This window comes from Dendropsophus ebraccatus, chromosome 9 (genome assembly GCF_027789765.1).
Source record: "Dendropsophus ebraccatus isolate aDenEbr1 chromosome 9, aDenEbr1.pat, whole genome shotgun sequence".
NCBI lineage: Eukaryota > Metazoa > Chordata > Amphibia > Anura > Hylidae > Dendropsophus > Dendropsophus ebraccatus.
Genome location: NC_091462.1, coordinates 68834490 through 68850224, shown reverse-complemented (window position 1 = coordinate 68850224; position 15735 = coordinate 68834490). Strand labels below are relative to the sequence as shown.

Below are 15735 nucleotides of genomic sequence, written 5' to 3'. Positions count from 1 at the left end.
ACACTTAGATAATAAGTTTTATGTCTTTACTAGTGATGAGCGAGTATTAAAATGCTCGGGTGCTCGTTATTTGAGACAAATATCTCCCGATATTCGAGTGCTCGTTTCGAATAACGAACCCCATTGAAGTCAATGGGAGACTCGAGCATTCTTGCAGGGGACCCAAGTTCGGTAGGGGGAAGGTCGTGTGAAAACCTGTCAACCTCAGAAAATGATGGAAACACCATGGAAATGGACAGGAAACAGCAGGGGCAGCATGTGTGCATGACTCTGAGGCTGCCTAATGGCACCATTATGCCTAATTCTGTGCAACAGCCTGGTTAAAACAGAGGTAGGCATATGGACCACCCAAAAACCATTAAAACAGAGGTAGCATATCATAAACCAGCCAAAAATTTCAGCCTGACACAGCATGGCGGTGAGGACAGAGTGAACAAGGTAGAAGCAGTAGCCAGTGAGCCTTCCAAAAATTATACCAGACCTAGCATGGCAGTGAGCACACAGAGAACCATTAAAAGTGAGTGAGGAAGCAAGTGAGCCTCCCCAAAATTAGGCCAGACACTGCATGGCATTGAGCACTCAGAGAACCATTAAAAGTGAGTGAGGAAGCAAGGGAGCCCAACCAAAAATTGGAGTGAGTCTAGGGGCTGGTATATTTAGTGGACATGTACCCGGTGCTGACAGCTAACTGGCTAGGCCAGCTGTCAGTCACCATCAAAGGTACATCTGATGCCTCTCGACCGGGGGTGGTGAGGCCCCGGTCACGGCTAGACAAAAAATAAAATAAAACAGCTGGCTGGTTGGCGGGGGCGCGATCGACGGGCCCCCGGCAACCAGTCCCACTCCTCGGCAGACGTATTGTGACGTCAGAGCATTGCAGTAAGGACACAGAGAACAATACAGCCTTCTTAAGAGGCCCCGGAATTTGAACGAATACACTTTCAATCCTTTAAAGAGTCTCTAAGAGACTGCAAATGCGGTAGCCTGTGTATTAAAAAGACCTGTTCAATCCTGCCTTCAAAAAGGCTACGACAACGTCTAAGGAAGGTTAGAAGCTACTGATGAAAGGCCTGGTCAATCCTCCCTTCAAAACGGCGAAAATATCCAAGGAAGGTAGAAGGTGCTGTTCATCAGTTTGAGCACTGCCTGTTGGCGCTTACCCACGGCAGTGCTGCTGCGCCTAAAATTAAAATAGCCAGATTATGGCTAGATTTTGTCTCACACCCTCATGCAGTTTTGCACACCCTCATGCAGCTTTGGAGATAGGGACGAAGAATAACAATACAGTCTTCTTAAGAGGCCCCAAGCAAAAAAAAAATGAAAGGATGGCAGAGAACCCCCGCAAGTTGACATTCACAGATTGTCTGTTACGAAATGAAATGGACAACACAAGGATGCTAAATTAGGATCCACCATTATCACTGTCTGTTCCTTTGAACAGTGGTGTGTATCTTAGAGATACAATAAATGACCAGACAGCCCTGCAAAATAGCACTTGAATTGAAGTCTATTTGATTTTAAAATTTAAATTGAAGGTTAGAAAAAAAAACAAAAACAAAGTGGCCATTACCAGACTTTAGAGGAGGCAGGCGTGGAACCTCACAAAAATTAGGCCTGTCACAGAGTAAGAGTAAACAAAAAATAAAATAAAACAGCTGGCTGGTTGGCGGGGGCGTGATCGACGGGCCCCCGGCAACCAGTCCTGCTCCTCCTCAGACGTAGTGTGACGTCAGAGCATCTCAGTGAGGATACAGAGAACCATTAGAAGTGAATGAGGAAGCAATTGAGCCTCCCAATAATTAGGCCAGACACTGCATGGCGGAAGAAGACTTGGCTGTTGGCTAGGAATTGAAGGAAGAGGAGGAGGAGAGGAGATAACAAGAATCTTCATGTTAAGCTGCTTTTCCCGGGTGGACAGCCAACAAGGAGGCAAGGCCAGGCACGCCAGTAGTCAACATGGATGCCAGTTAAGGCCCAGCAGTAGCCAACATGGAGGCAAGGGCAGGCACACCAGTAGTCAACATTGATGTCCATTATTGCTCTGGTCAATCCTGCCTTAAAAAATGGCTACAACATTGAAAAAAGGTAGAAGGTACTGGTGGAAGAAAGGCATAGGACACCCATAAGATAAGATGACATCCACAGATAATATGGTTTGAAATGGACAAGACAAGGAAGGTAAGGGCAGGCACAGCAGTAGTCAACATGGATGCCAGTTAAGGCCCAGCAGTAGCCAACAAGTAGCCTTCTACCCCAGCACCCTTTCGATTTTCAATTTGACTGTAACAGTTGGGTTAACATTCTATTGAAGTTCTATGCAGGTGTACTACAAATCCCAGCAATACAGTGTAGAACACACTAGTTTTTGGGGGGCTGTACGGTAAAATCTGGTCGTGGCTGGAACTATACACACTCTGTGATACCCCCTAACAGTGAGCAGTGAAGTTTTATGCAGGTGTACTACAAATCCCAGCAATACTGTGTAGTACCCACTAGTTTAGGGGGGGCTGTACGGTACAATGTGGTAGTGGCTGGACCTAGACACCCTATCTGACACCCCCATCTAATGAGCAGTGAAGTTCTATGCAGGTGTACTACAAATCCAAGCAATCCAATGTAGTACAGCAGCACCACCAGCCCCCAAATCAAGAGTGTACATTGAGCACTTCTTAGGGGTCTCTATGCAACACCTTATGTCCCCTTTCTGCCAGCAGCCGATCACCACAGTGTGCTGCTGAAATCGTGGTAGCAGCACTGCAAGTCCCAGCCAGCAGTCTGTTGTAGTACTATTAAAAAAATGATTTGAAACCCTGAAAAGGGCTGTTTGTTTGTATTGCTAGTATTCCCAGCCTACTGGAATGCTAAATCCTACACTGATGCTCTCCCTGACCAGCAGCAGCTCTGTCCCTAATCTCTCACAGCATGCGCCTGAAACGAGAGCTCCGGGCTGCGCGTTTTATATGGCAGCGTCATCTGATCTGGCCAACCAATTGCTGCTATCGACATGTATGGGTCCCACACAGGGGTGATTCTAGCCTCTCTGCTGCCCGAGGCGAACTATAGGATGACGCCCCCCCCCCCCCCCCCCCCCCCGGTCAATCCGCCCACATTATAATCCACTACTGCCCCCCCCCCCCCAACTGCTGTCCCCAATAAACATAATGTTTGGTCCCTTGCTGCACAGAGGATGTCAGGAGAGGAGGGGGCTGATCTTATAGGGGAGGTCACAGCAGCACAGAGGAGGTCAGGAGAGGAGGGTGCTAATCCTATAGGAGAGGTCCCAGCAGCACAGAGGATGTCAGGAGAGGAGGGTGCTAATCCTATAGGAGAGGTCCCAGCAGCACAGAGGATGTCAGGAGAGGAGGGTGCTAATCCTATAGGAGAAGTCCCAGCAGCACAAAGGATGTCAGGAGAGGAGGGTGCTGATCTTTTAGGAGATGGTCCCCCTCTTCCCCCCCTTATAGATGGACCCCCTCTTCCCCCCCTTATAGATGGTCCCCTCTCCCTTATAGATGGTCCCCCTCGTCCCCTCTCCCTTATAGATGGTCCCCCTCTCCCCCCCCCCCCCCTTATAGATGGTCCCCCTCTCCCCCTCCCTTATAGATGTCAAGCCTCTCTGGTCTGGTCCCGGCTGATGTGCGGCTGCCCGGGGTGTCCCGTCCTGTCCCCGGCAGCGCGCGCATCAGAGAGCTCCCCGTGCGCCTGTGGCTGTGACTTCCAGTGCACAGGGAGCTCTCTGATGCGCGCGCTGACGGAGACAGGATGGGACACCTCCGGCAGCCACACATCAGCCGGGGGACTAAAGGCTGCATTCCCACGTTCCGTGGAATGCCGGTACCGGAGACCCCCGAGCCCGGACAGCATCTGTAATTAGATGCTGGGAGCGGGGGAGACTGTATTCATAAGCGCCGCGCTGTAGTAACAGCACCGCATGGCTGATTCATTACACCGCGGCGCTTATGAATACAGTCTCCCCCGCTCCCAGCATCTAATTACAGATGCTGTCCGGGCGCGGGGGTCTCTGGTACATGGTACAATCAGTGGCGGATTATAATGTGGGCGGCCGCCCGAACCGCCCATATTATAATCTGCCACTGAATGCCGCCTCTAGGGGCGTAGCTAATGTCTCTTGGGCCCTGGTGCAAGAGGTCAACTTGGCCCCCCCCTTTCTCGATGCTATTGGTATATATATATATATATATATATATATATATATATATATATATATATATATATATATATATATATCTCAAGACTGATATTACCAATAATACCAGTATACAGGAAATATTATCACCGCCATACTGTTACTAAACAAATCCTGTTTACTGAGACCAATATTGCCAATATTACCAGTACACAAGGGGAAATATTACCGCCACACCACAACCATCACCACCATATTGTTACTGACCAAATCCAGTATACTAAATCCAATAAAACACAGTACCAGATAACAAATAACAAATAATACCACCGCTGCTACTGAATATAATCCTCTGTACATAGACCAATATCACTTCATACAGTCATATAGAGGTGGACGCACTGTACACAGGATCTATACACCATATACATTACAGTGCAGTTATATCAAGTGACTCACAGGGGACGTCTTCTCTGATCGGAGTTCTTCCCTTTTCATCTTCTCCATCTGTTGTGGGCGATTTTGAGAACTTCTCTGGGCCACGAATCCACAGAATCTGCCAGACAGACATATTAGGCTCCTCACACTGACACCATCATCTCTCTAAAAACTGCACATCTGTACTGTCCCCTTTACACCCTCATTTAGTAGGTAGCCCTGACACTATGTGACCCCCCTTAAATTACATGCCCCCCTCTGTGCATGCCCTATTGTATACACCCCCCATGTAGTCCACCTTATAGATGGCCCCCAATGTTTCCCCCTTATAGATGGCCCCCTGTGTTGTCCCTCTTATAGATGCCCCCCATGTTATCCCCCATATAGATGGCCCCCCATTTAATCCCCCTTACAGATGCTTCCCATGTTGTCTCCTCCTCCTGCCCCTTTATCACCATACTACTACCCCTTTCATCCTCCTGCCCTTTCATAATCATACTACAAACACCTCCATCATAATACTACCACCCCCTTCATCCTCCTGCCCTTTCATCATCATACCACTACACCCTTCATCATCCTCTTGTTCCTTAATCATCATACCACTACACCCTTCATCATCCTCTTGTTCCTTAATCATCATACCACTACACCCTCATCATCATACCACTACACCCCCCATCATCCTCTTGTTCCATCATCATACCACTACACCCTCATCATCATACCACTACACCCCCCATCATCCTCTTGTTCCTTAATCATCATACCACTACACCCTCATCATCATACCACTACACCCCCCATCATCCTCTTGTTCCATCATCATACCACTACACCCCCCATCATCCTCTTGTTCCATCACCATACCACTACACCCCCATCATGCCCTTTAAAACAAAAAAAATCTTTACTCACCTGAATGGTTCCTCTAGTCTTCTTGTTACGCGCGCTGGCGGGCTTACCGCGGCTGGGGGCGGGGCTTCCAGCGGAGGGGGCGGAGCTTCGCGGGACCTGTTTTTTTGCCCTCAAGATGCTCCCAGCCCCGCAAGTCAGCCGGGGGCCGTCCCAGCCTCCTCTTGTGATCGCAGGCAAAACATTGCTTGCGGTCACAAGAAGGAGTGGGATGGGAGCAGTACAGTGGCAGTACAGTAGCGGCCCGGTGCGACCGTGGTAGCTACGCCACTGAATGCCGCCCCCATGATAACAGCTGGTGGCGCCGCCTGAGGCAGACGACTCAGGTCGCCTCATCATTGCGGCGCCACTGGTCCCACATGATCGCAGGATGTAACAGAGTCTCCTGCATGTTTATTGGCTGAGAAATAGCGCCCAAACTTACAGGAAACGGATGATGAGATTTTCTCGAGTATTGCAAGATGCTCGTCTGAGTAACGAGTACCATCGAGTACCCTAATACTCGATAGAGTACCAAGCTCGGACGAGCATGCTCGCTCATCACTAGTCTTTACACTACCACACACTCCAGATGTTAGTATTAGCCTCAGGAATAGTTCATTCAACCTCCAGATCCCTTGAAGCAAAGCAATACTTAGGCGCAAATGGTTTATGTCTTTGTAATATCAACAGCTCCAGGTATAAATGTTAAAGGAGAAGTCCGGCAAAAATTATTTTTTGATATGTTACTTATGGAAAGTTAGACAAATTTCTAATGTACATTAATTATGGAAAAATGCACATATACTGCTATTTCTCTTAATTTAGTAGATAATTCTCTCAGAAACAGTGACGTCACGACGAAGGGTGTAATTCCTATGGAGTGTCCAGCAGGGGGCGGTCTATATGTAGAAGTCTATGGGACTTTATTGTTTCTATGGATGTCTATGTAAACTAATGTAATGTCAGTGTGCTTTATTGAATGAATACATCTATGGAATACTATGGGGAACAAGTGTCCTTGCTCCATTTGGATATCCATCACAGTAAGCCCGCCAAATCGGTTCGCTCATCTCTAGTTATCTGTCATCCACATACCACACCACGTGGCTTCAGCGTCTGTCTCACCAGCCTAGCAAATCTCAGACCTCTCCGTGGTCCCGCTGCTTGCCTCTGTTCAGGGGCTTTGAGCCGATCCGAGCACCGTCAGCCTTCTCTCACCAGGCAGACAGTTTCTCTCCAGATCTCCCGTAGTCGAGCTGCCGCGTGATCACTGAGTCTCCACACCACCACCGCTTCAGGTGTCTAGTATGCAGCTCCACTTTCTCATATTGCCCGGCGAAGCCTGTCTCTCTCCCCAGATGCGTATAAGCCCGGCTCACACAAGAGTATGCTGGTCTGGACCTCGGCACCTGTATCGAATCATTCAAAGTGCTTAGGGAGAGGCGTGCCTTAGCTCCACCTCATTCTCCCTCACCACCTTTGTAGATAGTCTTTAAAACACTAACCTTCCAGGTCTTTGGTTGTATATCCAGTATGGAACCTTCCTTCATCTCCTTGTAATATGCTTGCATATGATTGCATAGCAGTGATCAGTGAATGCAATCCAATACATCCATGTAAAAATCTTAAGGGGGACTAAAGTGTAAAAAAAATAATAAATGTTTTTAAAAATGCCCCACAGCCCCTCCCTCAATAAAAGTCAAAATCACCCCCCTTCCCATTTTATATAAGTTACATAAGTAATAAAATTAACACATATACTGCAGCGCGCATAATTGTCCGATCTATTAAAAAAAAAAAAAAAAAATATTATTCCTGCATGGTAAATGTTGTTCACAAAAAGCGTTAAAAAAACCCGCAAGGATTGTTAATTATTTATTGCATTTTATATATAAAAAATTAATAGAGTGATCAATACGTCCAAACTACACAAATGTGATACTAATAAAAACTAGAGATCATGATGCAAAAAATGACACACCATACAGCCCCATAGGTGATAAAATAAAAGCACTATAAGAGTCACAATAGGGCCATTGTAATCGCACCTATTTGCAAAAAAAAAAAGTTTTACTGTTAATAACGATAGTAAAACATTAGAAAAGCTATATAAAATGCATATTGCTGTATTCAGACCTATAGAATAAATATAAAATGTCACTTTTATCGCAAAGTGCATTACGTAAACACAGGAGACCCCCAAAATTTGCAGAATTGCATTCTTTATCCCAATTTCACCCCCTAAATGATATTTTGGGGGTTCTGTCATTAATTTTATGGTAGATTGAAAGACTCCATTACAGTTGTTCCTGAAAAAGCAAGACCTCACATGGCCCTGTAGCTGGAAAAATTAGAGTTATAGCTCTTAGAAGGTTAGGTGGAAAAAACAAAAACGCAAAACTGAAAGTTGGCGCGGTCCTTAATGCCATTTTAGGCTCGGTCCTTAAGGGGTTAGGGGTTATATTTGCCCTATTCTGTTTTGTGGGTTTACCAACTGTTTGTTTAACCCCTTCGCGTCAGCAATCCATATATATATATATATATATGTTCCTACTGCACATACCACGTGCAGTAGGAATGTATATATACACGTTCCCACACTGACAGGGGCTTACTGATTAAAGCGAGATCGCTGCAGAGATAGTGATCTCGCTCTCATCTGTGTCCATCGCCACAGGTAATGAGTCAGATGCGATCCCGCAGCCGACTCTCATTAACCCCTTAAACGCTGCCATCTACAGCGATCGCTGCGTTTTAGGTGCTCAGTGACAGATCAAGCATCTGTCACTGAGTGATCGGGACCCCCGCATGTGCCGACAGGCGGGTGTAAGCTCCTTATCTCCGTCCTGCCGGTTCGTCGATCTATGTGTAGAGTCTGCTCTCAGGCAGGCTCTATACATAGCTTGCCGATAACACTGATCTATGCTATGCTATGGCAGCGTGCGGAATTGTCCGATCTATTAAAATATAACATTATTGTTCCCGCACGGTGAATGGCGTAAATGGGAAAAAGAAAAAAGGCACCAGGATTGCTGATTTTATCAAATAATACATCACAAAAAAATTCATAAAGATTTTTCTGTTACACCAATATGATATTAATAAAAACTAGAGATCATGCCGCAAAAACTGACACCCCCAACCAGCCCTGTAGGTGGAAAAATAAAAGCGCTATGGGTCTTAGAAGGCGAGGAGGAACATTGCATTAATTTGACCCGAACTTTTGTGCATTAAAGGACTCTTGAAGGGGTTAAAAATGAAAATAAAGCATTAAACAAAATGAATTTAAGAAACCACCAGAGAACTGGAGGGTAGGTGACTGTGTCGAGGGTGGCCAAATGTTTTGAGGAACATTTCCTATAAGGATTTCCCAGGTCTCAAGTCCAGGCCCTGACAGGTCAGAGGAAGGAGGAGGTTTTGAGGGAAATACTATGTAAATTATATATCTTGTAAGTGGGATCATCGGATTACAATCCCTTGGGTTGGAAGGGCGAGTTTGGCACAAATTACAGTCCTTTCCGGCCAAATAGGGTACAACTGGCTGCAACCAGTTTTATTTTCTTCAAAGCAAGTAAAACCAGCAATAATACAAAAAAGTAAACCTAGGCCACTAACTAAACAGTTCACAAATAACTGTGCTGAGCATAATAGACAGTTCTCAAACAAAGCATACCACAATTGGCAACTTAGTGTGTTTTTCCTAGAAGCAGAGAGAGCCATCATCTTGTGAGCTCCCTGTCATTTTATAGCACATCTCCACCTTGCACCTGAGTAGCTATAGTCACTAAGTGGATAAGATGCCCACCCATCTCTCCCCTACTCCAAAGCAACCAGGCCCTATTTTATCTGGTCTTTGCCATGACCTATAGCAAAAAAAAATATTGTTGCTATCTAATTCCCTGGCTGCTTTTTTTAAATGCACTTAAGGTGGTTTAACACGGAATCTGCACGGAAGTTCCAGCGGATTCCTAGGCTTGTCCCCGCTCGCGGCAGAGCGCATCTCCACCCGTGCCATAGGCACCATTCTATGGTCGGGTGGATTCCGCCTTTTGCCAAAAAAAACTGGCATGTCAATTCTTTCAGCGCACAGTGGAATCTGCCCAGCCATAGAATGGAGCCAGCGGATATGCGCGCCGCTGCGAACGAGTACGAGCGACTGAATCTGTCGGAATTGATCTGCACCCATTCCATAGTGTGAACTTACCTTTATGACAGGAAACTTTGGTGAAATATACAGTCCTTTCACCACAATATAAAACTTTTTTGTCCTGTAAAATTGCATTGAAACAGTCACTAAAGAACACTGTATAGTTGTTATTCAGTAAGCAGTAAGTTATTCAGTTGAATGCAATATTGCTATGTCAAAAGTGCTATAGTTCTGTAATTTGTTTGTTTAATGGGTTATTTATGTTGTTTCTTAACAGGTTAGATGGAAGCATGGAACCTACCAATGAAATATTAGAGTCTGCATCACACGATAGGCCATTTGTTACAAAGAACTACAGTGCTTCAGCAACAAAAGACACCTACTCAACATCACCAACAAGTCATGGTAAGGCACCAGTTAGAACGTATCTTGAGGGTAAAATCTTTTGTGATCATATACTAAATTCTCTCATCTCTCATTTTCTTTCCCACTTTATACATTTTCCATACAAGACCTCTGGATGCATTCACTAACAGCTATAAAGGATGTTAAGGGAACATTCCCATCTAAATACGTTATCCTGTATCCACAAGAGAGGGGATAACAAGCGGATTGTTGGGGGTTTAACAAGTGGGACCTCCAGCAGTCTAGAAAACAGGGACCAAATTTTCCCAGAAATAATTGGTACACGCTGTTTATAGGGCTCGTGCACTATTCCTTCATTATGTGATGCTGAACATTGCTGAGCATCAAATGCCACAATATTCAGCTAACATTAAGCAGGGCCTGCAGCTACCCAGTGATCAAGAGAATGGGAAGCCACAATAATATATATTATTGCTTCTCTTAAGCTGTGATGTCCTTGTAGAGTAATTTGCAGACTACTTAGATTTATAAAGTCTATGGTTTACCACATTTTAGTACCTTTTGGAAAAGTTTAATAGTTTGAAATTAAAGTGTACCTGTCATTATAAAAAAAACTTTTTACATGTCAAAAATTTTAAATGGTCCCGGTCTGAGTGTTCAGACCTGTACCGATTGGGAGATAAAGCAGGGACAAGACGGCCCACTCTCCACTCCACTATCAGTATGGTGGCTTAGTGGTTAGCAGTGGTTAACGTCCCAGATTCTCCAGTTTTGAAAACGACAAGGTTGGTAAAGTTTCTGTTGTATTATAACGATGAGTGGACATTTTACTTTTATGCAGCAGATATATATATATATTTTCCTATAATGCCACAGCAGCTGTAGTGTAGTGGACAGGAAATACAAGACAATACAACTGAGTCGTATCTACATGTAACTTAGTGTATTGCAGGCTAGAACTGCTAGAACTACAACTCTTATGATGCTCTGTTATGTTTGTCATCATGAGAGTAGTAGTTGTGCTGAGCTTTACATCAGTGGTTATGGTACATTGCTGGGGATAGATTTATAAATTGTAATTTCCAGAATTAGATCATTAAGGATGATTTTTTATGTGCTAGGCATCTAGTATTTACAGTTATATCCTTATAAAATTATATAAGAGTGATATAAAATCTGTACCATGTGTTGCAGTCACTATGGAGCTTTCCTTACTGCACTCTGCTCATTCTAGCCAGGCTGTGAGGGATGATGACATCACTTTCTAAACAAAGTTTAGGGGAACTGCAGATAAGGTGAGCAGATTCATAGGGTTGATTGCTGCCTAAGCAAAAGAGTAAAATAAAAAAAAATTATTGTCAAGGAGGGATCACATACACTGCCCAAGCAATCCTGCGTGTGTGTGTGTGTGTGTGATTTGTTTTGTTTTTACACACTTGATGACTAGTCCTTTTTAAGAAACAATGTAAAAACCTGGAGATTCATTAAAGAGAATCTGTCAGCACATGGGCCCTACCTAAAGTTCTGACAGTGTGCTGTAGCTGGCAGTCCCCTAGTAAGCATGGTACCTTTTGGTAATTTGTCTGTGCAGATTATGCACAATGCAACTGTAATAAAGTGTCAAAGTGTTTGTGCCACACTCTGTGTGCCTCACCACTCCTTCCTCCTCTTCATGAATAATCAATGCTGCCCGGCCTCCTGCTCGCTCAGCTGTCAGCCAGTGTCTCTGATTGCAGATCAGTCCTCTGTAGGCAGTTTGTCAGAAAGAAACACTCAGATATACTTGAATCTCTGAGCCCAAATGTGTTGGAACTATGGTCTAGGGGTAGCTCACTTGTCTAAAGATCTGCCAGCCATTCATTCTTTGGTTCAAATTCCCTGATGAAAATAAAATATAGGTCTTTATTTTTTTTCTTTCTATTCTCATTATTGTATCATTTTTAAGGCTATGTTTAAACACAGAATTTTTGGTCAGTATTTTGCAACAAAAACCGGCGGTGGATTGAAAACACAGGAAGGCTATGTTCACATTGTTAAAATTGAGTGGATGGCCGTCATTAAATGGCAAATAATGACTATTATTTTAAAATAACGACAATTATGTACCATTAAATCCTGCCCATCCATTCTATCATTTGTTGTAGGAGATATTTTATTTAGAGGTAGCCACTCACATATTTTGGTCTGTGTAGGAATTACAGTAGGAGTATGCATAATCCACTTCACGGACAAATTACCAAAAGCTACCATGCTTACTGGGGGACTGCCAGCCACAGCACACACTCAGCACCGCAGTTAGGGCCCGGGTGCTTAAAGATTCCCTTTAAAATTAAATTCTACAATCCGTTTGGTAGCAATGTAACTGCTAGTAGACTTTTTGGGTGGAATGAAATAATGTGGGAATAGTGTGGAATGCACAAAATGCATTTGATGTGATGTATTAATTTTTTTTTCTTGTGTACAAGCTTAAATGTTTCATATTTTCAGGCAAAAAATTTATAGTGGGGATCTGACCACAATGTATAAAACTACAAAATATGATTCTAATGCAGGATCTGATCTAAGTCAAGGTTAAACCTATATTATAATCTGGATCTTGTGTTCTCTGCAATAACTTAAAGGGAGTCTGTCACTAGGTTTACACTGCCTTAAATAAGAGCAGCATAAACTAGTGAAATAAATGCTGAACCGATTTTTGTTCAGCAGTTCTCCTAATATACAGGAGAATAGGATTCTTGCCACTCCACTCCCCCTGCCCTCCAGCTGCTGATCGACAGTTGACTGCCTATACACAACATGGATAGAAAACTGCCAATCATCAGCTGGTAGGCAGAGGTTTCTTTTGGTTTTGTTTTTTTTGCTGATCATGAATATTGAGGACTAACTGACTCATGCACATAATGGAGAGGACTACTTATTGTCAATGTTCAGCAGGATATCTCTGAATCGGCTGCACAGAACTTCATTCTGTTCAGCTTCTCTTCTGTCACTAGTTTATGCTATCGTTAGATAGGACAGCATAAATCTGCTGACAAAGTGAAAAAACATTCATGCATTATTACAATAATATTTACTGATGTTTTGTGCTTTATCCAGCCTTTTCTGATGAACTTGGAGCTGTGGGAGGGACAAATTTAGAAGATGAAACCCATGCTCTTCGACTAGATGAAGACAGTGAGAACCCACCCATGGTCTTGAGAACTGAGTGAATGACTATATTAGCTGTTCCTCAAAACAGGCACAGAACTACAAGAAGATATTTTGGAATCTCTTGCATTTGCTGCTATGGACTAATTTAGGGATCAGGAAAGATATGGGTACACTTTAAAGGTTCTGCAAGATACAAGTGGGTTATTTTTAACAGTGGGATAAATTCTGATATTTTCACTTCACTTTCAATGCAATTTTTAGCTCTTATTTGGTTGCCAAAATAAGATATCTGTTGCTTAGCATGTTGCTTTGTGCCAACCAAGTTTAGAAAAGATAGAAACTGCTAACTTAATTTGACCTTTTGATCCTTTTAAACCTTGTACATGTATAAAAATATATATATCTTGTGTGTGTATATATGTATGTATATTTTGTGGCTAAGGTTAAGACATAAGAATAATTATCTGGAGATTGGAGGACTACTTACTTCACTTCACTGCTGTTTTTAGAACTGCAAAATTCATACTTAAAGGGTTTTCCCAAAGAAAGGTTATCCCCTATAACAATCTAATTTCTGGGGTCAGATCACTGGAACCCACCGAACGATCATGAGACCAAGGACTTGGTGTCTCTGTGACTCCAGTAGAGAAAAAATGGAGAGACTTGTACCCCTGTTTTTGAGATGTAAGACAGAACGTCTCAATAGGTATGGATCGAGCCTTTCTGTCTTACATATTCCTGACACCAGTGGACACGGGTGGTGATCCCTCTTCCTTAGAGCTGCTGTGACTCATGTATATACCACAACACACTTCTATAGAGTTATGCCTATTTTTGCACAACTCGACTAGGTGAGTTCATTTTAATACAATTTTGTGTGTGCTTACCTTTGCTGATTTTATTGCACTAGGAAGCGCCCTCTTGTTTGTTCCCTGTTTTTGAGATCGCAGGTTGGGTTCCAGCAGCCAGACCCCCTGATAACTTTGCCAGTTGGGAAAAAACCTTTAAGTTTGATATTAATATTAGTTTAACACGCTTTATGCTCTCATATTTGGATCAGTTGTGTTCACTGGACCACTGTCAAAGTCGTTGCATGCTAAAGATATGATATAGGACTAGAAAACATAACTTTCTTCCAAAAACTGAGCCAAATCTGTCCATAGAGTTTGTGAGTAGCCATCGCAACTCTGTCCCATTTACTTCAGTTAAATTGAGTTGCAATATGGGACACAACCTATGAACAGGCTTGATGCTTTTTTTTTCCAAACCTATTTTAATTAGAGTTTATTCATAATAACAGATCTCTCCCTATTAGCTCCACTTAGTGAAGCCCCCTTCTATGTTAACTCGGCCAGTGACTTTGGAGAACTGTGGATAGATCTCAAGAACTAAACCTTATCAGAGGGATATAGTGTAGACCTGGCAGATATACCTTCCTTGTTTCGCGATTCAACAGGACATAAACTTAATTTTCTTTCACTCTTGCATTGCCGTTAGGTGTTAAGACAGCTTAAAAACATTGTACTTGCACTTCCCAGCCTTACCTGGTTGGATTAATTGCTCATGCTGCCAAAAAGGCCCAAAGGTTTAATGTCCATTATTTAAAAATCTCTCCTATTTGATTTATCCCCTGAAACCCCGAGCTATATCTTGGCTTGGGAAAAAGAGCTGGGTATCAAACGGACTAAAGAGGAAAAGTCCTTTGTACTCGTCCACTGCCATGGATTCTCGAGGTGTGTAACTGTGCAGGAAAACTCTTTAAATTACTTACTTTCTGGTACAGAACACCTGACTGGCTTTACAAAATAAACCTCATACCAAGTAACACATGCTGGAGCTGTGGAGGAGACCCGGTTACCCTCTCACATATGTGGGTAACATGTCCACTCTTGAAAACTTTCTGGGTCAAGGCCTTATCTACCATTAAGAAGGTAACAGACCTAACTTTACCCCTCTACACTACACTCATTAATTTGGGCCCCCCACCACTCCTTCTGTTCAAGGATGCACAAACTAGTCAAAAAGTTACTCATTGCAGCTAAATTGGTAATCCTGATGTTAGACTTGATGCTGTTTTTGACAGAAAGCAGCCATCTTTTTTCAATCCTGTACATATTATTTTTAAGGATTTGTCCAGAGTTAAAAAAAAAAAGTCTGCTTTTGCCCCTCAAAAACAATGGCAGTCTTGGCAATAGGTTATATCTGGCTACTTCTGCTCATCTCCAGTTAAACAGACTAAGGGCCCTATTACACGGGGCCATTTTCGTGCGAAAAATCGTTATATAGTTCAAATTTAAATGATGATCGTTCAGTGTAATTGCAGGCAATGATCGAAAAATCGTTCATGTGTCGTTCATTTAGATCTGAACTTTAAATCATCATTAATCGTGCGCTAATTCGCTGTAATTCCACATTCGTTTGCTTAAGTTCCACATTTTTTCACTAATGGTTCAGTGTAATAGCACATTATCCATTGTTTTGCTGGGATCAGAAGGAATAAACGATCATAGTAACGACCGCAATAACAATTGTAGTAACAATCGTAACTAACGACTCATTCTGTGTAATACGGTGAACGATTTCTGGTTAA

The 15735-nt window shown here is 43.2% G+C and overlaps 1 protein-coding gene across 3 annotated transcripts in view; it reads left to right on the top strand.

Annotated features, from left to right (window-relative positions):
- The window catches only part of WIPI2 (WD repeat domain, phosphoinositide interacting 2), a 150675-nt gene extending 137115 nt beyond the window's left edge, over positions 1-13560 (top strand). For 2 of the 3 annotated variants that reach the window (XM_069983577.1, XM_069983574.1), the window contains 2 exons: positions 9907-10034; positions 13092-13560. In XM_069983577.1, coding sequence (XP_069839678.1) covers positions 9907-10034; positions 13092-13204 — 241 coding nt within the window. In that variant the 3' untranslated portion in view covers positions 13205-13560. Of the gene's footprint in view, positions 1-9906; positions 10035-11189; positions 11291-13091 lie in introns of all 3 variants that reach the window. The other variant, XM_069983575.1, reaches the window with a different exon arrangement.
- The last annotated feature ends 2175 nt before the right edge of the window (positions 13561-15735 follow it).